Below are 25,178 nucleotides of genomic sequence, written 5' to 3'. Positions count from 1 at the left end.
TTGACTTTGAAGAAGTCTTTTGCTGTTAGACTTAAATATTTTAATTCTTTTTATTTCGGCTTGTTTGATTTTTTAAAAACATCCTGGTACCCAGAAAAGGAGAGATTTACACAAGCAAACAAAAAACCAACACACAACACAGGCCTTCATCCATAATTTATGAAAATAGAAACAATCCATCTGTATAGAAAAAAATAAGTCAGCACATGATCCAATGAGGCAACAAGTTTCCACGCTTGACTCTGTGGTTGGCTGAAAACCAGGGGTCTTTTCTAAGCTGTTCGGTGATGGGTCAAGACCAGAGGATGCGTCCCTTGCTGTTTCCCTGTGTTTCATCAGCTTGTTTTCCATGACTCACAGCAGCTTCTTGAAAAAAAAAAAAAAATGCTCCTTCCCTCAATCTCCTGGGGCAAATAAAGGCTCTGCACTTGCTGTCATCCGCCAACCAGCGTTCCTACTGCCTGCCTTGTGCCTCCTCGGCTGGACTGGGACATTTACCTGTCTGCTTAGCCCAAAGGAAAACTATGACTCTTCTCCGCCAGGGTTTAGTCCAGAACGTCTGAGAGGATTCTGAAGATTTAGAAAACAAATACAATTCACACAAAAATTTTGCAAAAGATTACCTGAACTAGAATTGGCATAAAGCAACTTTAGAACTGACTTTAGAATGTTAAAACTATGTCATGGGGCTAATACTGTGGTGTGGTAGGTTAAACCACTGTCTTAACCTACTATAATACTGGCATCCCATATGGGTGCTGGTTCAAGTCATGGCTGCTTACTTTTTTTAACGCTTATTTATTTTTATTTGACCGGAAGATTTACAGAGAGAAGGAGAGACAGAAAGATCTTCCATTGGCTGATTCACTCCCTAAATGGCTACAACAGCTTAGGGCTGAGCCAATCTGAAGCCAGGAGCTAGGAGGGAGCTTCCTCTGGGTCTCCCCCATGGGTACGGGAGCCCAAGCTTTCAGGCCATGCTCCACTGCTTTCCTAGGCCACAGGCAGAGAGCTAGATCAGAACTGAAGCAGCTGGAAAATGAACTGGCACCCATATGGGATGCCAGTGCTTGCCTGTGGAGGATTAGCCTGAAGAGCTGCCATGCCAGCCCCAGCTGCTTTACTTTCAATCCGACCCCCTGCTGATAGGCCTAGGAAAGCAGCAGAGGATGACCCAAGTGTGTGGGCCCCTGCATGTACAATATGGGAGATCCAAAAGAAGCTCTTGGCTTCAATCTGGCCCTGTTTATTATGGCCATTTGGAGAGTGAACTAGCAGATGGAAGATACAGATATTTCTCTTTCTCCCTTTCTTTCTGTAAATCTGCCTCTCAACAACAACAACAAATAATAATAAATAAATAAATCTTTTTTTTTTTAAAAAATCCTCTATGCCATATAAAATAAGCTGTTATATGGAAACACTAAGAACCTGCCCCTCGCCCGAGTCACTGGCACAGGGCCCTTTGCCATGCTACGTCATGCCTTGGCATTCCCAGCAGAGCCCTAAGAAGACAGTGTGGTTAGAGAGAAACTGCCCTGCCTGGAAGCTAGGAAACCACAGGAGGCCTGGCTCATGTTCTGCATCTGCTCAATGAAAGCATGGTTGTTCATGCAAATTTCTCTCAGCTGTCACGTTTCATGATCCTATAAAAGAGACACAGAAGTCTACATTCTAGCTCCCTCAACAGATACTTAACAATTCTAAATGTGAGGCATCATGCCTTCCAACGAGGGGTCCCTCTCTTTATGCCCATCTGGCCCCCCAGGAACACCTTTAACTTGTTATTTGTCCTTCTTTATTGGTCTTGGGGTTCTGCTGCTCTGATTCCTCTATGGAGCACACTGCTGCTATTTGTATCAGTGCGTAAAATAATGTACACTAACCTAGGTGATTGAATGTTTAAAAAATTAGGGAAGTTGTTTATTTCAGTAATTTGGAGTGACTCAGTTCTGTTTACAGATCTGATTCTCCATTTGTCATGTTCTGACTAAATTATACTTCAGTCCCAGTGTAACAACTGAAGAGGTTAGAAGACAATGATTATATTTCCTTTTTAAAGACTTATTTATTTCTATTTGAAAAGCAGAGTTACAGAGAGGAAAGAGAGAGAGAGAGAGAGAGACAGACAGACAGAATCTTTCATCCATTGGTCTACTCCCCAAGTGGCTGCAAAGGCCGGAGCTGAGCCTATGTGGAGCCAGGAGCTTCCTCCAGGTCTCCCATGTGGGTGCAGGGGTCCAAGAACTTGAGTCATCCTCTGCTGCATATCCAGGCCAAAAGCAGAAAGCTGGATTGGAAGTGTAGTAGCCGAGATTCGAACCTGCAGCCTTGTAGGATGCTAAAGCTTTGGCTTACTATGCCATGGCACCTGCACCAAGAATGATTACATTTCATCTCATCTGATTCATACATCAAGCTCCTCACATTCTTCTCCCTTATGCGGAAAGAAGTGTAGTTTTTTGAGGGGTTTGGGTCATATAGCCCAGACATAAAGTTGCCCAGGAGCCCGTGGATCTGACTCCCAGCTTTAGCTCCTGATTGCAGCTTCCCGTCCTTCTAGAACCTGGCAACTAGTGGTGCCGGTGCCAGTCACTGGGTTCCTGCCACCTGCATGGGAGATCTGGATTGGCATCTCAGCTCCTGGCTCCCAGGGAGTGGAACAGTTGGTGAGAGCTTTCAGTTACTGTATCTCTCTCTCTCTCTCAATCCATCTAATAAGGTATTATCAACACTAAAGAGAAATACAGTTTGGTATAAACTGTACCTCCTTAAATCTATACATGTTACACGTGTTTGCAAGGAGTGAAGTCAGATAGTCAGAAAAGTTGAATCGCCACTCACCACGGACAGTTAAGGTCTTCCCGATGCGCTGTGGTAGCAACTTCCAGCTCTGGTATTGAGGGAAGTGTTTCCCTGACCTGAACCGAGCACCGGCCCTGCGTGGTCTCTGTGGTAGAAGGAGAGCTGTGTTAGTGTTTACTCAACAGCAATGCAGACAGAAACACAGGACAGCCTAATGTAATCAGCCTGGTATGAACCATGCCCATACTGAAATGATTTGAACAATTGCATTTTTTTATTCCTAAAAATTTGTTATTTTTATTTTGAAATGCAGATTTTACACAGTGAGATGGAGAGACAAAAAGAGAGGTCTTCTGTCCACTGGTTCACTCCCTAAATGGCAGCAAAAGCCAGAGCTGAGCTGATCCAAAGCCAGGAGCCAGGAGCTTCTTCTGGGTATCCCACATGAGTGTAGGGCCCCAAGGCTTTGGGCCATCTCCTACTGCTTTCCCAGGCCACAGGCAGGGAGCTGGATGGGAAGTGGAGCAGCTGGGATACACACTGGTGCCCATATGGGATCCTGGTGCTTGCAAGGCGATGATTAGTCAGTTAAGCCATTGCACCGGGACCACCTTCATCCAAAGTGGCTAAATCTTCGTTTTGCATCTTCCAAGATCCCATATGGGCACTGTTCTTATTCCAGCTGCTCCGGTTTCCATCCAGCTCCCTGCTTGTGGCCTGGGAAGGCACTGAAGGATAACCCAAAGCTTTGGGACCCACCACCCACGTTGGAGACCCAGAAGAAGGTCCTGGCTCCTGGCTTCAGATTGGCTCAGCTCTTGCCTTTGTGGCCATTTGACAAGTGAACTAGCAGATGGAAGGTCTTTCTGTCTCTTTTTCTGTCTGTAAATATGCCTTTCCAATAAAAAGAAATAAATCTTTTAAAAAATACCAAAAGAATCTATACATGAGACTATACAATTATCAAAGGTATTGAATGATCCATTGAATTGGGAAGTCAAATGGCTCATCATTTGCTTACTCATTCAGCTGGAGGATGTTTTATAGCATAATCCAACCATAATTTATGGTAGGAAGCGATTGATTACCTGTCAGGATGATGGTTGGGCTGCCACAACTCTCCAGTGGCACATTGTCTTCCATTTCTCCTGCTACCCAAAGTCATGTAACTTACATGCTGATAGCAAAACCTCTAAAATATTGATAAAATGGTAAAAGGTAGGATATATGTCATTTTAATGCCCTCAGAATAGCTACAACAAGTGGAATTTTTTTTATAGTTCTTCTTCGGGAAATAGAGTTTCTTTCAAATGCTATTAATTCAACAACATCTGTGAAGGCCACAGCAGCCATCAGAAATATTTGAAAACATCACAGAAGTCTTCTCATGAATTTGTCAAATTCCTGAACCCAATATTTCTTTGACATTTTTTTTTTCAGGGATCTCAGAAGCATCTTAAAAATTTAAAAGACTTTTGGTGTGAATTTTGACCTGATTGATTCTAGTGAACAAAATGGATTTTCAGCAGTAGAAACTTTGATTAAAAAATAAAACTTCATGCCTCGTGTTCCCAAAGTCCCATCGTACTGACCCTGACAACATCCTAGCTGCCCTTCACGCGTCCTTTTTTTTTCATTTTGTGAAAGATTGCTGCCACTTTTCAAAGGCACTTTGTATCTGTGGCGTCTGGCATCTAGCCTTGATTCATTTTTCCAAGATAGCTTTTGATTCCCACCGAGCCACAGAAACTGGCAGGTGTTTGCGTTGCTTCCTTCTTGATGATTCTCCTGTCACATGTGAGGTGTGGTTTCTATCACAAGGGCATCTGGGAACCTTTCTTACCCTTGCCAGCCTTTTTCAGCTGCGAAGGGAATATGCTGCATCAATTTTTTTAATATTCTTATCTCTCAAACTATTTGTTCAGCTCTGTTTGACTTGGTTATTAAATTGGAAAGTCAAAAACAGCTGAAATCAAAACCAGGAAGAATAGGCAGTATTAGGCAATCATGTAATAAGTATCCCCCAGGGCCTTCCACTTCGCCAATAGTGCAGTTATCCAATTTTGCTGGATATAAGAAATATAATACTGTCCTCTCAGACTTATGATCAGAACACAGTCATTTTCCAAAAACGATTCCCAGGGTCAGTGTTGTAGCATAGTAAGTAAAGCTGCTGCCTGGAACACTGGCATTCCATATGGGCGTGAGTTTGTGTCCTGACTGCTCCACTTTTTTTTTTTTTAAGATACATTTTATTTGACCTAGATCCCTGTTAATGGCCTGGGAAGAGCAGTGGAAAATGGTCCAAGTCCTTGGACACCTGCTACCTAAGTAGGAAACCCAGAGAAAGCTTCTGGCCCAGTCCTGGCTACTAGGGCCGTGTTCTGAATGACCCAGTAGATGCTAGATCTCTGTCTCTGTGTTCAGTCACGCTCTTTCTGTAACTCCAACTTCCAAAGAAATCAATAAATCTTCAAAGAGAAAAACAATTATTCCCATGCCAAAATCCTGATAAATGTTGAAAATGTCGCATGAAACGAGCCAACTACTCCTAAAGTCCCAAGCTCTGTGGCGAACGAATGAATTTTCAAATCAAGCAACACGGGGACTGCTGTGATTTCCCACATGGTTCTAAGAAAAGAGAGAGTGTGTGTTTGCTGTCAGGATTGTTTTGACAAGGAAACAGGTTAAGAGAGGGTAAGTGATCAAGCCACGTCTTGAAGTTCATCAGGCTTCCTCTTGTATAATACAAACCTTGTGGTAGAGGATGTGCAGCAATCTGCAAGCACTCAAAACCAGCAATGAACAAACTGCGAATCAATGACTCACATTCTGATTACACTGCTGCAATTAAGGCTAAATGTTCTCAGAGATCTTGGGGGCTTGGATTTGGCCAATAATCAACACAGGGCCCATGCTATGAAAGAACTGTCAGAGTCTGTATTGCTCTCTATTATCTCACTCCTGGTAAACTAGGACATTGATTGGCTGGCCTTCAGGGTTTATGCACCTGCTGTGAGTTGCATTACACAATGCATTATTTCTGATTTCTGATGTGCTGTCCCTGTGGGAGGCACAGTCCACTGGACAGGGTTATGTGAGTCACCTGTGGATCCAAGTGACCCATCCTGGTTGGCCCCTGGCCTCACCCACACGTTCCCTTCAAAGATTCCACAGTGAGTGCCGGCCAGCCCCTGCACTCCTGCAATCACAACCTTGTGGCTTTGGCAAAGCTGGCGTGGCTGCCCTGAGGCTAAACAGAGAGAGAGGAGCAATTGGGATAAAGGTGTGTTTGATTCCCCTTAAAGGAAGAGGCAGCACCACCAAAGGCAAATGGAATATTTTTCCCAGGGCCTTTGGTTGTTGGGGGGAAGGGGACTGTGGGGCTCATCTGGGTGCCCAGCAGGGCAAGGCTCGGTGGAATGATGCCCCCTCTGTTCTTCCCTCTTCTTTAAATGTTGGGAGCTTTAGCCATCGTGGCTGATCATGCTGACAATGGCAATGAACCTCTACTCTGTAACCCACAAAGGACTCGGTTTCCTTGCAAGAGCTTCTCCAAACCTGAGAGCACTCAGATTAATCTGCAGGGCTCCAGGGCCACAAGAGCTGCTGACATGTTCAGCTGGCCCGTTGAGTCTTACTCGTTTCTGTCTAACCTGGCTTTAGAAGCAAATTTCTGTCCTGGCTGTCTCTTCTCATTGCTGCGGGAATGCGGAAAGCAAACATCACTAGCACATCTCCTAGATACGTGAGAACCTTGGCACTTCTCTGCAGGCCCGAGATAGCTGGTAGCCTTTAAGGGCTCACGGAACACAGGTTGGCAGCTTAAAATAGATTTCTGTTATTCACGGCGCCAGCTCCCCTGCACGTACCCAGTTCCATCTGTTCATATTCACGGAGGTCCACAGGCAACTCTGCAGCTCCAGATCTGGCCAATGTGAAAATCAAATGAGGATAGGAGACAAGTGACTGCAAGATTATCTAGCATTAATGACTAAGAAAAGGGAAAAAAAAAAAAGCATGCATGACCGGCACTTAGTGACATGGTGAGCCATGAGTTCGTGCCAATCACACTGCAGGAAATAAACCAAAAATGAGCCAGATGACTGGATAATCATTTTCCTTTTGTTGATTTGCATAGGCATTATCCAAAGCTAGAGGGCAGGGAAGTTTACCAGGCATTATTTGAACACAGTCACTCCAGAGTCCTGTTTCCTTGGCCAGCACTTACTGCGTACCTTACCCTATACTCAGGTGTGAGGGCAGGTACTGCAAAATATTCATGAAATATGAAGTCAAAAGATGAGCTTGTTTTGTTGCAAAAAAAAAAAAATTGAAGTTGATGCCTGTGAAGGGCCTTGAAGCAGTTCGTGGAAATTGTGTATTATGAAAAAATTCACTAAAATACTCTTTAATGGCACTTTTCCATGAGTGTTTTGAAGTGCTCTCAAATATACACTAGGCTCTGATCTGGGGGTAGAGGGGCAAGTATTGTCAGATAATGTCCTTGACCTCAAGCTTACTGGCTGGTGGCCAAGACAGCAATCAAATCATAATTCAAAAATATCAGAAGTCCTTTATCTAAAGCTGATATTTCATCATGTTTATAATTTTCTAATAGCCATGATAGCTGCTGCTGCTGCCGAGAGAGACTGTTGGTGTTTCAAGGATGTGTACTAAGGCGGATGGCCCCGGTCCTGGAGGGAGTGTTAGTTCAGCCAAGTTCAGAAGGCCAGGGTGCAGCTATCTAGCCCAAGTCAGTGTGAGAGGAGGGCCTGTGAAGGGATAGCAAGGGAACAGGGCAGTTCTGGGAAGGACGAAAAAGCTCACTGTGCTTGTCTCTCATCTCCACTTCTTCCAGACCTGGTACAGACGGCTGTCACGTAAAGGAGGTCCACGAATGGGCAGAGTGCATCATCCTATCCCACCCAAATCTGCTTTGCATACGGGCAAATTTTCCTGCAAGTCCACTTCTGCATTTTGATCTCCTCTGTAGCCAAGCAGATGGCTGTAACCTTTCCTGCTTTAGGAACCAAATCTGTGTTTGGAGAGTCATAAACATCACAATTAAGCAAGTAAAAAATTTTCATGTTATCTTGCTTGGTTGCAAAACATCTGGCACCAGTAATGTGTCTTTCCTTCAGCAGGAAATTGAAACCTGCCTGGTCTTTATTATGCTGATGATAAATATGTTACACATTGTAATTTTATACTGCCATTACTTTTATTTGGGGGGGGTAATAGAAATGACTGAGTCAGCCACTTATTTTTTTGACATTCAGTAATTTTCTTTCACAATAAAATCACACCTCCTTTGCTTTACGCTCCCTCAGAATCTGCCTACCTTCACTGCGAACATTTCAACATAGGTGGAAATGTTTCTTTGCAGCAACACATGTTGTCTCATGTAAACAGCTACAGTTTTATGTAGAGAACATATTTCAGCTTCTAGCATCTGATGTGAAAGAGCAAGGAGACATGATTTTTGACTTGAGCCAGTGGAACCCCAGTCCATTTTTTCCTGTAAGTGATATGCTACATTAGACAGAACCGAATTTGAGTCTGCTGGGAGCCAGCTGTGGACCTGTTACTTAAACTCTGTGACTTCAGTTCTCCCATGAGGAAAAATAATTATAATAATAATAATAAAGTGTTTATGAAACAAGAAAGATGCATGCATACAGAAGATGCTTAAGGAGACACTAGCTTCCTTGGTGCTGAGGCAACCATGGGCAGAATCTCCTAAGGAAGAGTGCCAGGATGACAGGGCTGTGCCATGGTGTGTGCTGCTGAATCACCAATGCTTGGCATAAGGGGAGGCCCACAATCAGGGCTTAATAATTGGATATGTAAAGATTAAGAATGACAAGGTCTTGGAGAATTTACTACTTTTCATGGACACAGAAGGGAGCCACAAAATGACCTTTCACCAACCCATGCATCAGAAGTGAATGGAAGCTTCAATACTGCAAACCTGATTTATAGGTATTGATTCATTGGCTGTATCTAGTCTGTGACATCTCAGAGCTAATCTCAAGTATGTAATAAGTCAGAGGGGCAGACATTTCCTCTCTCGGCTCCCTGGTATAGCAGACCAACCTTATGGCTTATACTTGGTCTGTTACATGTTCTTGCCTGGGGTGCTCCATCCTGCCCAAAATGGCAACTTTGGTTGTAGGAGCCCAGTGGTAGCCTGCATAGATGAGAGAGAGGAGTGGCTCTGGCAGGGACATTCTTACCAGACTATTTCCACAGTGCGACTTGGACTGTGCTCTTGGCTCCCTAACTCTTGTAGCTTGTCCTCTCTTCAGAATCCCTAAGGTGCCCATTACTTCTATGGGTGTCTACTGGCTTCCCATTAAATTTTCTTTCTGCAGTCAGCCAAGTTGGTTTCAATTTCAAGTCCTATTCCACTCGTGCCATTTGCCACCATAGTCAACCCATGAAACATTGTCTATAGGGATACAATTAAAGGTTACTTTTGAAAGTTCTCAAAATCGGTTCTTCAAAATGGCCAACAGTTTTCTTGGTTCTTTAATCCTTAGCAGATTCATAAAGTGTGTTCTCTGTCCTTCAATGAAGGGAAATTCTGTTCTCTCTAACCACTCTGTTTCCTCATTTGTTTTTACCTTTTCTAGTCCCTAGAATTCATTTCTTGTTAGTCCACTGTTTTTACTCTTACACCCTTTCTGGTTTAGGGTTGGTGAAGTTCAATAACCTTTGATCAGGTAGGAACTGAATACCAGATGTCACATCGGGGACAAAGATATAAAATGAACAAGACACAGTCATCCCCTGTGTGAGTAGTTTCACAGTTCAGTAGGATGTAAAATAGTTACTGCCAAGATAGGTAACACAAACCATCATGTTTATCAAAGCGAAGATGGAAACAATAGGGGCATAGAATATATTGGGATTTGATTCTGTATGACACCTCTCTTGCAGAATGAATAAACATCTTTTGCAGGGCAGCAGCTTAGCTGTGCGTGTGTGTGTGTGTGTGTGTGTGTGTGAGAGAGAGAGAGAGAGAGAGAGTGAAAGAGAGAGAGAGAACGTATTTTAGAATACATGAGCAAGTGGAGAGACTCAGGAATGCTCAGCTAGTGTCAGTGACAAGCTGGATGTTGAATGTAACACAGACTCACAGCTTCTTTGAACAGCATTTCTTCTCACTCATGTTCCTGCATTTCTAGGGAACCACGGTGGCACATTTTTTAAATTCTCACCACTGCCTATAATCCATCATTACAAAGAGCAGCCTTCCAAACAGCACTCAGGGGAAACATTATTTCCTCTCCGTTTCTCTCCCATAAAGAGCAACTAAGAATGGAGAGAGAAAGAATTGCATTTCGATTAAAGGAATACAAGGAAGGGAGAATCTGCTTCTTTCCTTTTTGAGATAATAAGCCTCACAAGAATCTTGGATTTTTTTAAAAGGCCATCACCCTAAGCTTTACATTAGTGTGAATACCTGGCAATAAAGCCAGAGGATTTTCAGTGAGTACTATTAAAGAGAAAGATGGCTGAGACAGGTTTCCTAGGGGAGGTTGGACTTGTGGTTAGCTAGCACTTAAAATTTGTGATTCCTCCAATTTATGGTTGACAGGGGAACCATTAACTTCTCAGACAAGACTGCAATGCTCAAAATTACAACTCAAAAACAAATGACCAAGAAGCCTAAGGCAACCAAAAAACCCAGCAGAACTGGTTTAAAATAATTCTGTCCTATACACAAGCAGGGGTAAAGATAGAGAAAAAAAAAACTATGTTCTCCAATTAAGGTAGTTTTTTCATTTGAAAAAAAATGCCTCTTTTGTTATTTAAACAAAATTTTTATTGATCATATATTTCCATCAGCTCACCCCGTGTGTAATTGCTATCTAATGATTATTTAGCCAATGCTTATTAGGATCCCTGGCTTAATTTGTAATGTGACTGCCAAGATCAAGTGGAAAGCTTGAATTTTTTATCATATTTAAGCTCTTTAGGTTAGTCTAATTCTTCTCCTAGCTAGGGATCTGAGTAGCTGCTAATTTAAGGAGTTCACAACACCCTCAGTCACACAGTGTCTAATAAACACTGGGCTAAGGTCCCTGCAGCTGCAGGTGCAGCTGTTGTGGGGGGTCTGAGTGCTTGTGTGGTTTCCTTTTATTTTTGCAAACTTTATGTGCCAGATTTGGAGCTTCCTTACACACCTCTCACCAAAGAAGGGGCCTCTTCCCCAGCTGCAGACACAGGACTTCACTAATTTTTCCCCTAATTTTGTGACTTTCATCAAGTCAAGGACAGTTTTTCCCTTTGAGGGAGATGAGGGCTTTGCCGCATCACATTTTCCCTCTCTTCCTTTTCCAATGTGACTTGACAGCTTGAATACAAAAGGAGGCTAGGCCATTAGAAAGAGAGGAGACCACAGCCTGTGAGGCTGCTCTAATTAGAATCCCCCTGTTCCATGCCTGCTTCCAACAGCGGACAGGGGGCTTTTTAATTGGGGCTATTAGAAGTTCTTTTTTGCACAATGACACCCTCCCTGAAGTGAAGGCTCCCAGGAAAGAGCCCTGCCCACTCTGCAATTACTCCTTGCAGTTCTGAGGAATAATGGTATCTTGTCTCATTTTAAAATAAATCTGAGGCTTCTTCCCCCTCTTCTTCTCTCCCCTGCCTACTCAGATGAACTGCTTCTTGCCAATTAAGCAAACTTTCCATTATTTGAAGAAGCAGTTTTGATCACAACTGTCCTCTGATAATAAGACATATAAAGCAGGGGTGCATTTGCCTGTGGCTCTTTTATTCCACAGACAAGGCTCATTTGCATGAGCTTGGATTCTGAAGCAGGAGTTTCCTCTGTGGTGGGATGGCACGGTTTTGGCATTCCCTGCTAGCATGCCCCAGGACTCACCTGAAATAACCCGTACATTCAGTACTCTCAGTTTCTCAGAATCTCTTTCCCTTAAGAGAGCAGATGCAGGCTTGTACTTATGACCTGTTCCAAGAAAAGAAACTAAATATTTAGATGATAAATAAGCACATGCTTGACATATATTCCCCAAGTTGATTCCGAGGACGACCAAGGAGAATGGGCCTCTCATTCACAATGGGACCCGGGCCAGCAGGACACAGAGAGCTCTCGGTGGGAAGTTATTTTTCACTCTATAGGTCCATCTCCAAACAAAGGCTTCTCCACTGTCCAAATGCCATCAAGCCATCTCTGCTAATAAATGGCACCAGCTCTAACATGCATTATAAATACAGACATGGTACATGGGATATTTAATGTGTACTTAATATTTAATCTCCAAAGTGATGTGACATTTCTTATTACTTTATATGCTTAGATTTGCAAGATCTGAAGGCCACTAAATCTGTCACTTGGGTAGATACTCATAAGAATGTAATGTGACTCCTTGCTACTGCCCTTGTTCTAGACATTTTCCCCATCTTGTACCTACCTGTCTTTCCAAATACATATTCGTAGAAATGGACAAGAGAGCACATAATTATGTTCTATTTGAAAATAGCATTTATTTAAAATGAAACCATTTTTAAAGTTACATGAAAGGCTTAGTTCTGATATCTTCCATGCTATATAGCTGTGGAAAACACTCTGAGTCACGAGTTTTTGTTTTGTTTTTTCATCTCTAAAATGACAATATATTTGTGCACTCTGAGTACCTAATAGAAACAGTTATTCTACAAATACACAGCATGGTTGAGATTACTAAGCCCTGCTCTAGTGTCGTGATTACTAAAGTGCCAGTGGCAATTTTGGTATAAAACGACTCCCAAAAATATCAGCCACAAATAGTGAAAAGAATGACTGGCACCTTTTCTCAGAATGAGAGGCATTCACAGTTGTACCTACCGACATGATGGGCACATCCTTGCCTCTTGAAGAACAGAAGAGCTTTGGGACCTAATACAAACACCATAGTGCTACTAGTCCTTCTTGAAAACTAGCTATACATGCGGGACTACATTGAACTTCTTAAGTAATCCCTTTCATTCACTCCTTCTCTCAATTTTGCATCATGATGGAGGAAATTTCCTTGCTCTACAGAGAACAACTGGGTTCAGCTAAAATCAATAACTGCTCAGTACGTGATAACTAGTAAGTGATAGTACAAGAACTCTAAGTACAGCTGACTTCAAAGTCTATTCTTTTACACACATTTTATACCATCTCTAAGGGACTATTTATAAACTGCCCACCAGGCCTACTATCCAGCCAGTGTGTATATGGGCACTCATCCATACAGTCAATATATGAATGGCTAGAGAGCAGTAGCACCATGCCAGTAGTCACAACCCATCCTGAAAGGCAGGTTACTTATCTTATGAGTTGCTAAATTTTTAAAAATATTTATTTTATTTTTATTGGAAAGTCAGATTCACAAAGAGAAAGAGAGACAGACAGAAAGATCTTGAATCCTCTGGTTCATTCCCTAAATAGCCTCAATAGCTGGAGCTGAGCTGATCCAAAGCCAGGAGCCAGGAGGAGCCTCTTCTGAGTCTCCCATATGGGTGCAGGGTCCCAAGGCTTTGGGCCGTCCTCCACCACTTTCCCAGGCCACAAGCAGGAAACTGGAAGAGAAGTGGAACAGCCGGGACATGAACCAGCACCCATATGGGATCCAGCACGTACAAAGCAACAATATCGCAGTGTCCTAACTTCCAACTAAACCTTTGACACTGGCCCATCCAGAATTTACTGATACCTCCACACTTATTCATGAAGGGCTCAGCTTGCTTTCCCTACCTGAGCCACGCTGTTCAAGGTCGCTGACTCTGACATGCTCTGTCTCCAACACTGGCTCTCCTGCTCTCTGCCTTCACTTTCACTAAGCCCTGGTTCAGCCTCGAGCCCCCTGACCCCTTCCTAGTTACTCAGTCTTTCTCCCTCTCATATTCACTTGTCCCAGGAGGAAAGTATTTCATAACATTCCTTGAATGCTGGTGTTGTGTCTTAAAAAAGTTTTTACTCTTTGGATTACCTAAAATTGCCTCTGAAAGACAATAGGTGCATAATAATGAAAAAAAAGAAATTCAGTCCATATGCAAAATTAAGAGTTCCTCGGCACTGAATGGATTATCCAAATTATAGACTTAGTACTCACTACTTACTCTGCCACTTCTGTACTCGGTGGCCTTCCCGTATTTTGTTTGTAAGAAGGATGATCAAAGCCACAAAAACTAGCAGGACTAAAGCATACCAAATAATCTTCATGGAGCAAATGGTATCTGTAAAAAACAAATTATGAAAGAGATAAAGTGAAACACGATGGTATAGCTGAGTTCCACATATCCTGCCTTGAACTGAAAAACTGCATGTAAACTCATTACTGTCATGGTTACTAACTCTCCTGGCTTCTTTCTTGTTGTATTAATCAGGAGAGCCAAAGAAACAAGCAGAACCAAGTGACTTCCAGGGATCCATATAGTTCCAAAATTCTGAATTCTCTAGGTTATATGTACTTGTTTTATCATCATTGCTGTCACTAGGTTAAGAGACCACAACAGCAGAATTCTAGAAACAGAGCCATTTGCTGTTGACACGTTTGGTCGTCAGTCAAGCAACCCAAAAATATGTCCTCAGATGCACAAAGATGCAGTGAGCACAAAGAGAATGGGGTAGAGCGGGACAGGCAAGCATTGACAAAGGACTATACCGAGGAAAACAAATGGCCAGGGCAGGTGACTGCTCAGACTCTCTTTCCACAGAGTGATGGTCCAGTGGCTTTCATGCGAACAAGGAAAACATGCAGTTGCCCTGGCCTATGCTTAACAAGGATTCAAGGGTGAGTTGCTATGTTCAGATGACAGTGAGACAGTCAGATGACAGATAGAAAGGAAGGTCACCATTCAGCATTAGCAAAGCATGGTCTCCCATGGCCTCATGAAGACCTGGTAGCCAGTAGCAGACCTGGGAACGGCGGACTTCAACAAGGGAGACTTCAGCATTTTCAAGACACAGTGTTGTCTGATTTTCTAAGCTACCCTGCAAACCCTTTTCTTTGCGTATAAAACATAGCTAGTACTTCCTCAGCTTAGCAGGGTGAATGAATAGTTTATTTTTATGATCATCCTTGGATGACTACCTGAGCCTTGTAGTCCAGGCATTCCTTTCACAGGGCTCCTGATGCATGTTACTTAGATATTCAACACTGACTTAAACTGGAGGCTTTTTCCATGATCAAACCATGGAAAAAGATCCATGTATTCATCAAACTTTAGTTGCAACAGCAGAGTGCACCTGCCTGGGATTAACAGCCAATGCATCCAACAAAACCCATCATAACATCCATGACACTATGTCCACTTGCAGGAAGCAGAGGAAAAAAAAAAAACCAGACAGAAATCTGAAAAAATATATATATCTAAAGGAACTGTTTACATTGTTGTTTCAGAATAAATGTATCAGATTGTACTAAATTTAGTCCCTCCCCACCACCCATGGAGTAGAGCTCCTAAGGAAATCAGGGCCCAGTGAGATGACTCAATTGGCTAATCCTACCCTTGCAAGAAACAGAATCCTATATGGACACCAGTTTGTGTTCTGGCTGCTCCTCTTCCCATCATGCTCTCTGCTTGTGGCCTGAGAAACCAGTAGAGGATGGCCCAAAGCCTTGGGATCCTGCCCCTGTGTGGGAGACCTGGAAGAAGTTCTGGGTTCCTAGCTTCAGTTTGGCTCAACTCCAGCCATTGCAGCCACTTAGGGAGTTAACCAGCAGATGGAAGATCTTTCTGTCCCTCCTTTTCTCTGTAAATCTGCCTTCCCAATAAAAATAAATAAAATCATTTTAAAAAGAGAAAGATTAAAATGATCTTTGCACAGCAGAGCAAAATATGAATAAATCTTTCATTTTCTACACATTGGGAAAATGAAAAGTACTTTTGCTCCAGAATACAAGAGTATATATTTATTACTGTCAGCATTCTCATTGTTGACTCCCCAGAAAGCTGTTAGCTATCACTTCACTGTAAATCTGTATGGATACTTTCCATGAACACAAAAATAAATTCTTTTAAAATCAAAATCATAGAATCATTTTTACTTTGCATTTTAGAAAAACATAAAAAGCAATGGATTCACCAACAGATACTGGAATAAAGAGAAGCATTTTAATATCTAGAATCCAAACCTTTTGATCTTCCAGACCTCACTCTCCTCTAGGCCATCTTTCCAGAATCCACGGTCCCACGCTACTCCTGACCTGGACAGAACTGATTCCGTTGATCAGATCTGTCCAGCTTTTCTTCTCATTTCTTCCCCAAACACATAAACCTTGAAAAATTCTGAAGCCACAGAGTCCATGGAGCCCTCAGCAAACTCACTCAAAAAGGAATTTTTTTGAAGTCTTATTTTAGCCTTGAAGACTGCAAAGACTTATTTGTGTTTGCTTTAAGGTAAACTTATCATTTCAAATGTAATTCTTCATAAACTAATGAAATCTTTAGGAATGTACTCTAAAGCCATCTGAAAGGCTTCTGTGTCGATACCCACAGGCAGAGCATCTAACTCTCCCTCTGCACCTGTAGCACAGAACGTACTTACGTGTTTACATGTGGTATCTCCATGTTCTGTACAGTTTTATGGTCATCTAACTCTTCTTCCCCTGTGCCTGGAACACTGCCTGGCATATATAACAAGCACTCATTCAATGAAGTATTATAAAATGTTCCCCAGAGATGCTAATGGGCCTACTAGGGACAGGTTATTTAGTAGAAACAAGTGACTAGGAGGCCTAATCAGCCGTAATGGAAATTATGATTTTTGTAAGGTTAATCTTTCAGTCCCTACTTGTTCCTCCGAGTTATTCAATGACCCTAAATGCCCACTGGGTACTTCCCGCCATCTTTGTGGCATTAAATAAAAAATCCCATTTCATCCAAGCCTGGTTCTCAATTCTGAGAGGGCAGGTTAAACTCATGCAAGCCAACACTGCAATAGCACAGTATGCACAGCATGCACAGGATATCCACATTTTAAAAGAAACCCATTCCTTGGTACACCCAGATGACATGATATGACTTCAAGCAACAACTATGGACCTGACTAGAAGTTATTGAACCCAGAGGGTTTTCTAGTGCCCTTCCAGTCATAATCCACACTGGCCTTCTCTGTCTCAAATTTTGGCTTAGCCCTGTCAAATCATGTTTTGTGAGAAAAATGAACAGTTGAAAAAGCTAACACTCTTTTAGATCATATTATTTCATCAATACATTCTCAACTACTTTCAGCTAAAGTACAGCTCTTACGTCATTTTGTGGATCTATAGTTGATTTGTCCTATTCCCTCCAATTTCCGTGAAAACTCACAATTTGTGTCCATTTCTAGGTACAAGGAAAGGTGTGTGCAGTTATTCATAGATTCCGTAATTCCGCAAGTGTGATGTACAGGCTTCTGCTTGGCTGGGTCTTGCTTCGCGGCTGTTGACCTTCTAGTGCGCATTTTCAGATTGCAGGTAGTGTTCTTTTGCTCCCAGTAGTCAACTGTAGGAGCCGCAGTAAAATTGAAATGTTGACAAGGGGAATGAAAATCAGCGTCTTTCGTTTCCACTGATCCTGTCATGGTAAGAACTGAAAAGAAATTGTGGTATTTATGAATGGTGACACATAATTAGAAACTATATGCAATTTTAACTATACTTCCTCCTTCATTTGCATGAAAGTAGAAACAAGTGGGCTGCACTAAGAATAATTACTCAAATGACTGGCTATATTTTTTACAGTTTATGTAAACCAGCCCTCATTCTTGACCTGACGTTAACTATTCGGAATAGCCCAAATAAGGTAGCAACCTGAGTACCCATTAGCAGTTAAATGGATAAAGAAAATGCGAACTGTACACACACACAGAAGAATATTCTTTACAGCAATTGTGACAACGCAGTGGAACCTGGAGGACATTAGGGTGAGTGAAATAAGTCAGTCACAGAAAGACAAATACCCCAGGGTCCCACTTATCTGAGATATGTAAAGTAGTCAAAAGTAAGACTGTCAGAAACAGAGAGTAGAAGGTTGAGGGCCGGCTCTGGGGAGTGGGAAATGGAAAGTTGCCTTGAATGGATGTAGTTTCAGTTACATGAAATGAGTAAGTGGAAAGTTCAGCCAGACAACTTTGCGCCTGTAGGGTACTATTGTAGTGTACAGTTGCAATATGGAAGAGGGTGGATCTCATGTAACATGTTCTTACGTGTAATCATAACAACAAGAGGGCTCATAGAAAACTCCAGAGACTACATAGATGCTCACCTGCCTCTTGCAGCCCCAGCTCCGTCGCTGTCTAACTCCAACAGCGCAAACCCCCAGAGCCAGAAGTGCCCCGCTACGCCCTTTGTGAATTTCTGACTCACAAAGAAAAGAACCAGTAAAAATCAGCTTGTGGCTGGGACAACTTGAAAATGCAGTTTGCACTTTTCAAGCAGGCTGAGGAGACCATTTGTTAGTCACCATTCCTTCAATCATTTCTTAGTTCTCTACCAACATAAAGACAAAAGCCCCTTTTGCTTGTTAATGAATTCAATTCAGAATCCTTGGAATCATCACAGCATTGCTGGAGGAAAAACTTCATCTGAGTTGATACTAGGGAACCTTGTTCCTTACAGTTAAAGAATGGGAAAAACTACCAATGGCTCCCGACTAGGAGACAATCCAATCTTGCTGAACACAAGCAATAATGTTAATGTCTGGGCTTCAGGCCACCAGCAGATATTGTAACAGTGAATGAATTATTTCATTTCTCAATGACACAATTTGATTCAATTAAACGAAGTAATATAAATGGATCTCATAATACATGCAATTCCAGTTAAGCACTGTGGATACTATGTAGTGATCCTTTCATTTGCTCACCCAGCCAAGAAATACTCATTGAGTGCCTACTGAGTAATATGTGAGGTATCATGTGCTAAAAGCTGGGAATGCAGGAGTGAACCAAGACAAAGATCCAGCCCTCAGGATGCTCACTGGTAAGACGACATACGTCAGGTAGGAATAAGGATAAAGGCACTAACGGTTCAATGACTCCACAGTAAACCCAGGTTTGGTATTACTATGAAAGACTGGGGGTTGACTTCGCAGTTCTTAAATTAATTTTTTAATTGACTCCTTTAATGAAGACATGCTAAAGAGCCTTTTAATGATCCAATATGTGTGAATCTCCATGCAATTCTGATGGTTTAATAGTCTGTTTTCATTAAATCAAAATAAACCAAAATAACCAATAAATTTCCTGTCCAAAGAAATGCCACAGAGTGTTCCAGAGACTATATCGTTACTTTAACAGAGCAAGCTAATCTATATTATGCTTTATTTTCATTTGTTGTTTACCTTTTGATGTTTCTTCCTGAGAAATAGAACCCACATTTCCTTTAGGTTCACAAACCAAACACAAAGAGCACATTTGGAATTGGCTTGTGATATCTTGGCAAGTCCTGGTGACGTTTTCAAAATCGGAGTGGTTTAGAAAGATTTCCAAAATAATCTGAGCTTCTTTTACTGGTTTCAAAAAAGTCATGAAAGACAAATTGAAGGAGGGGAGTGAATGGGTCAAATTGGGTTTTAAACAAAGTTTCAGACAGGATAGCTCCAAAATTCTTCCTGTAAAAATGAAAGAAAGAAATTCTTTACTGCAAAATGTTGAATATTGGGCATTCCAATAAATACATGATAAGCTCCCAGCTTTCCTTAGGTAGAACAGTCCATTGTAGCTTATCAGTGAGAAGCATTTCTTTGAATATAAATGAACAAAATCTCTCCAAGTAAGTGTTTCAACATTCCCTGTTAATCTTCAGAGAGCAGATGTGCTTATAAAAGCAGTGTTGGAACCCTAGAACTTCACTGTTCTGTATTCTGGGAAAACTCTAACAAAGGAACTTCTTGAAAATTCATCTGTTCCAAAAGAGAAACTGAAGGCAATTTCCTGGAGTTGAACAGGAGCTGGAAAACACAGGAGGTTTCTCTGTATTATTTTCCTAGAGCCTACATAACAAAGTATCACAATATCAGTGGCTTGAAATGAGAGAAGCGCATCCCCTTCCCAACCCCTCCCGCTCCTGGTCCTGGAGGGCTGAAGACTAACCTCAGTGTCAAAAGATCTAAAGTCAGGCTGTTCCTGCTCTCCTGCTGCCTCTGAAGGCTCTTGGGAAGAGTCCATTTCTGGCCCTTCGTCCACCCTCTGGAGGCTGGGGACAGTCCCATGTCAGTGGCTGAGTCACTACAATCCTAGTCTCCAGGTTGCACTTTCTCCTCTGTCGCTGTTTTCTACTCTTCTGTCTGGGTCAAGTCTTCTCGTTTGCTTTCTTTCTCAACTTTTTATTAATTTAAAGAAAACAGATTGCATGTGTTACATAGATACAATTCTAAGATGATAACCACACTTCCCTCCCTCCTCTCTCCATACCCCTTTCCTTCCATTCTTTCGTTCTTCCCCTTTTATTATTGCAATAATTTAATTTCAGTTTTCTTTATACTGTCAGGCTTAATTTCCAGTAACTGTAAAGTTAATCAAATAAACAGTAGAAAGACTACTATTCCACAGAATTCTAGGCAAGGGCTAAAAATAATAAAAGCTATCAGTTTCATTCTTATGCCCTGGGTTTTTTTTTTTTTTTTTTTTTTTTTTATATTCTGTATTAACTACTCCATATCAGAAAAAAAAATTCTTGTCTTTTGGGCACTGGCTTGTTTTACTATACATAATGGTCTCCAACTGCATCCAGTTTGTTGCAAAAGACAGAATTTCATTCATTTTTTTTATCTCCTTTCTCTCTCTTACAAGCACATTTGTGTTGGAATTTTGGGCCCATCAGGATAATCCCCCCCCCCTTCAATCTATCAAAACAGGTTTCCTTATAGATGACACTTATGGCTTCCAAGTACCAGCACCTATCATCTTTGATGGCAATTATTTAGCCTACCAAAATCTTTAAAGATGAAATTGAACAAGATGATACCATAATTTAAATTTTTGTCTGAAGGTAAACATCTGATTGGGAAATGTAATAGAAGGACACTGAATTCAGAAATGAAAGACCAAGACTATATGTTGTGAGCCAAACGATTGCAAAATATATTTAATTGCCATAAGCTGTGTTTGCCAACAGCAAAATAGAGGTAACTTTGGATTGTGCAAAGTTCATGGAGTTACAGCAACGTTAAGTGGCATTTCATCACCTATAAAAATAATTTGGACTTTGGGATAAATATATGTATATTACTTAAAATGCAAACCCATTTCTCAAAAACAATTTTTAAATCCCTCATTTAGGACAGGATTAGCTGTGATTTAGTTCATATTAATAATCTAACTCAATGTGTAACACCGGGAATCCCCTTTTAGCTATCATAACCCAATAAGGTCTTTCTGAAATTCTCAGTCTCCAAGTCACTTGTTTGCGTGAGGAAATGATGACAGCATCAAAGTCATCTTTAAAAGCTTCTTTACCATCTCTCAGATAACCAGAGGGGTTACAAAACATTCTTAAGATTTCTAAATAATACAGAAGTCAATGAAAAAAAATTACTTCATTTTGTGTGGAATGATTATTTCTTTCAATTTTTTAAAGATTTATTTATTTTTATTGCAAAGTTAGATATATATAGAGAGAGGAGGAGAGACAGAGAGGAAGATCTTCCATCTGATAATTCACTCCCTAAGTGACCGCAGCAGCCAGAACTGTGCCAATCGAAAGCCAGGAGCCAGGAGCTCTTCCAGGTCTCCCATGCATGTACAGGGTCCCAAGGCTTTGGGCCATCCTCGACTGCTTTCCCAGGCCACAGGCAGGGAGCTGGATGGGAAGTGGAGCTGCCGGAATTAAAGTCAGTGCCCATATGGGATCCCAGTGCATGCAAGGTGAGGACTTAGCTGCTAGGCTACTGCACTGGGCCCAGAATGATTATTTCGAGTCCTACATCTGGTTCAAACTTAAAAGAAAATCAGGCTAGTAATTTAGATCAATGCAATTGTTAAAATTTGTGGAGTCTGTTTAAGTAGTCATTTCATAAATGTTTGATTACCCATGTTTTTTATTATTTAATAAATGAAAGTGCCACTTACTATCCCATTACATTTTAAATTATTTCTATAATAATTCATGCTTAATTTCCAACCCTAAAAGATGTCATACTGTAGTTAGTACAAAGATATTTTGCGGGGCAGAGGAGGAACTTTTACTCAAATATATTTATTATTTGTTAATATGTTTGTAAGGAAAGTTGTAATCAAATGATAACTGTAATAGAAAATAGTGTCTTCCATAATAATGGCAAAGTAAGGAAATGAAACACCATTGATGGATCTCTAGAAACTATAGCTTTCCTAATATTACTAAAATACATGAAAAACTTATTTCTTGCCACCTTTCCATTTTCTTCCCTGGGACTTTCTATGTTATAAAATTTTCAACTTCTTGAATTTCTATTACTCTGATATCACCTAGAAGGGAGATGGAGAAATTTTACTGTCAATATTGCAACCTTCTTATGCAAGCAGAGAGCAAGAGGGCTTTCTAAAATGGATGATACCGTCTTGATATTTGGGGACTAGGTCATTTTTTGTTGGCTTTTAAGCCTTAGTTTTAAGTAATTCAAATGGAAAGGAAATGGAGGACATATCCTTCCCTGGTACAATTTCAAAAAATAAATAATTCTACTCAATCATTTTTTTTATAATCAGGTAGGCTATATCCTCATCTCCACAAACAAGAATTGGTGAATTTGACTACAGTTATTAATATTGCCAGGAGTTAGACATCTGCCTTGTCACTCAGAGAGATGAAAATGTATTTCAGAATTAACTCCAGGGCTCTTGACTGCAGCCTCTCAGAGGAAACATGCAGGATACTAACTAGTGTTAGGGAAAATAGATGACAGTACAGGAAAGCTGCATCCAGTCTATTTTCCTTCTTAACTCTTTAATAACACTGTATCCCACATAAGTGATACAGAAGGTATAATGGCAATGAAATCAAGCGAAGTCAACAAATTCCCACGCACCTAGCAGCCAGATAAGAAACAAGATATGACCAACATCTTTGGATGGGGATCCCTTCCTACTCCTAAACCATCGCATGTCTTCTTTTGCAAAATGCCTATTTAATTCTTTTGTTCATTTTTTAAGCAATATGAGTCCCTACTTATTAAGGTGAGTTCCTGAACATATTTAGGATAGCATCCCCCTTATGAGATAGATGATTTGGAAATGTCTTCCGCCCTTTCTTAGGTTGTCTCTTTGCTGATTATTACCTCCACTATATAGAAGCTTTTGGGTTTCATAAATCTATCTGTCTGTTTTGCTTTTGCTGCCTGTGCTTTTGGGGTCACATCTGAAAAAATCGTTGCCAGAACTGTCAAGAATATTTTTTCCTATGTTTTGTTCTAGTGGCTTCACATTTTCAGGTCTTACCATTCAAGTCTTAATCCATTTATACTTGATAAGGCTCTCATTTCATTCTTCCATGTTTACTCACACTTTTTGATGCCACTTTGTATTCATCAAAACAAACTAAAGATTTATTTTATACTTTGTATTTTGTAATTTCAACATCTGAATTCTCGAAAGATTTTCTTCTACCTTTTTGTTTGTTTTTGCAGGGTCTACTTTATTGAATGTACAATTGTTTTGTGGTATCTCTATTAGCAAGTGTTCTTGGAATCATTTGGAATTATGGCAAGTGCAGCTTGAAGGCATTTGTCTTTGCTGGGAGTTGTATGGCATTATTAATCCAAAGCCACTTCAATTAATTTACTGGATTGGGCTTTTCACATCTCACAAGTAATGACCTTCCATATTTCAATTATGGCCATCTGAATCTGCAGCTCAGCGATGACTCACTCTCTCATTATAGACACAAGTGCGGAGACACATGTTTGCTCCTAGCCAGACAGGTTTTTTTTTTTTTTTCCTGGAGAACTGTTTTCTGCAAGATGTTATTCCTTAGTAACTCCGCTTCAGGCTCCGCCCTCTGTCCTCTCACAATGCAGCTGAAATTCCAGGCCACCAGAGACTGATAGGCGCTTCCCAAGAGAGCCATTGTGTTCTTCCTTTCTTATCCATCAGGATTTACAGCTTCTAGTCAATTCCAATCTCAAGTAAATTTTCTTATTTCCTTAACAGCTCAACAATGTATTTTTAGAGTCCTTAAGATGTTTCTATCTCACATTTTTAAGATATTTTGGGCCAGGGAGCACTTTTCTGATTGTAGTCACCGAACACTTGAGAAATTATTGACCTTTAAAAGTAAGGGAGGACTGGGTTCGGTAGTGTGGCCTAGTGGCTAAGGTCCTCGCCTTGATCCCATATGGCCGCTGGTTCTAATCCCGGCAGCTCCACTTTCTCTCTATCTCTCCTCCTCTCAGTATATCTGACTTTGTAATAAAAATAAAATAAATCTTTAAAAAAAAAAAAAAAAGTAAGGGAGGACTTTTAAGAAGACCTTACTTGTTGGACAGAAAATCAAAGCCAATCTAGGTCAGGTCATAGTTCCAAAAACCCAAGGTTATTCCTCTGCTAATGAGCTTTTGAGGAACTTTGTAAGACACATGGATTATTTAATCTAAGTTTAATTGTTTCAGTGTATTAAGTATAAACTGGAGAAAAATAAGAAATATCTTGATACTCAAAACATTGCTACAATGACTTCGGAGGAGCATTTGGCAGTGAATTATAAAATTAACATACCCAGGGCCCAACACAGGAACCTAGTGGCTACAGTCTTTGCCTTACACGCACTGGGATCCAATATGGGCGCCAGTTCTAATCCCAACAGTCCCACTTCCCATCCAGCTCCCTTCCTGTAGCCTGAAAAAGTAGTTGAGGATGGCCCAAAACCTTGGAACCCTGAACCTGCTTGGGAGACCAGGAAGAAGTTCCTGGCTCCTGGCCTCAGATTGAAGAACCTAGGTGTTTTCTGCCTTTTGTAATTCCTGCCCTAATGGCTTGGCTGGGGCCTGTGTGAACTCCAGGCCTGATAGTCTACATGACACCCGGCAGGACACCTGGCAGGTCACATAGGCAGACCACTCCTCAGGAAGGAGGTACCTGGTGTTAGATAAGATCCACCACCCTATAGCTCATCGATTTGTACTTTTTGAAAGTTGCTTGCTTCAAACCCACCAATAGAAGCCTGCTAAATCATGACTGTATAATTAATAGCCTGAAATGTATAAGAACTAGGGGGCACGGGCTCTCTCTCTCTCTCTCTCTCTCTCTCTCTCTCTCTCTCTCTCTGGCTCGCGCTTCCTTCTCTTTTTGTCCTCCCTGAGCAGCCTCGGCTGTGGCTGCCCCTCCCCCAGCCCAGCCATGCTGGGAGACCTAGGCTAACCTGAATAAACCACCTTTATGCCTTAGCACCGACTTCAGACTTGATGATTATCTG

The 25,178-nt window shown here is 41.3% G+C and overlaps 1 protein-coding gene across 6 annotated transcripts in view; it reads right to left on the bottom strand.

Moving 5' to 3' along the window:
- The window catches only part of TMEM156 (transmembrane protein 156), a 30,811-nt gene continuing 5,633 nt past the window's right edge, over positions 1-25,178 (bottom strand). Inside the window, exons 2-7 of one of the 6 annotated variants that reach the window (XM_012931416.3) lie at positions 19,132-19,401; positions 17,119-17,379; positions 13,924-14,040; positions 11,702-11,785; positions 2,845-2,950; positions 1-570 (exon numbers count right to left, since the gene is read on the bottom strand). In XM_012931416.3, coding sequence (XP_012786870.2) covers position 570; positions 2,845-2,950; positions 11,702-11,785; positions 13,924-14,040; positions 17,119-17,379; positions 19,132-19,401 — 839 coding nt within the window. In that variant the 3' untranslated portion in view covers positions 1-569. Of the gene's footprint in view, positions 571-1,819; positions 1,953-2,792; positions 2,951-7,212; positions 10,126-11,701; positions 11,786-13,923; positions 14,041-17,118; positions 17,380-19,131; positions 19,402-25,178 lie in introns of those variants that run through there. The other 5 variants (XM_058670193.1, XM_058670196.1, XM_058670192.1 and 2 more) reach the window with 5 other exon arrangements.

This window comes from Ochotona princeps, chromosome 11, assembly GCF_030435755.1.
Source record: "Ochotona princeps isolate mOchPri1 chromosome 11, mOchPri1.hap1, whole genome shotgun sequence".
Taxonomy (NCBI): domain Eukaryota; kingdom Metazoa; phylum Chordata; class Mammalia; order Lagomorpha; family Ochotonidae; genus Ochotona; species Ochotona princeps.
The sequence above is the reverse complement of the archived record's forward strand: the minus strand, read 5'-3'. Positions and strand labels throughout refer to the sequence as shown.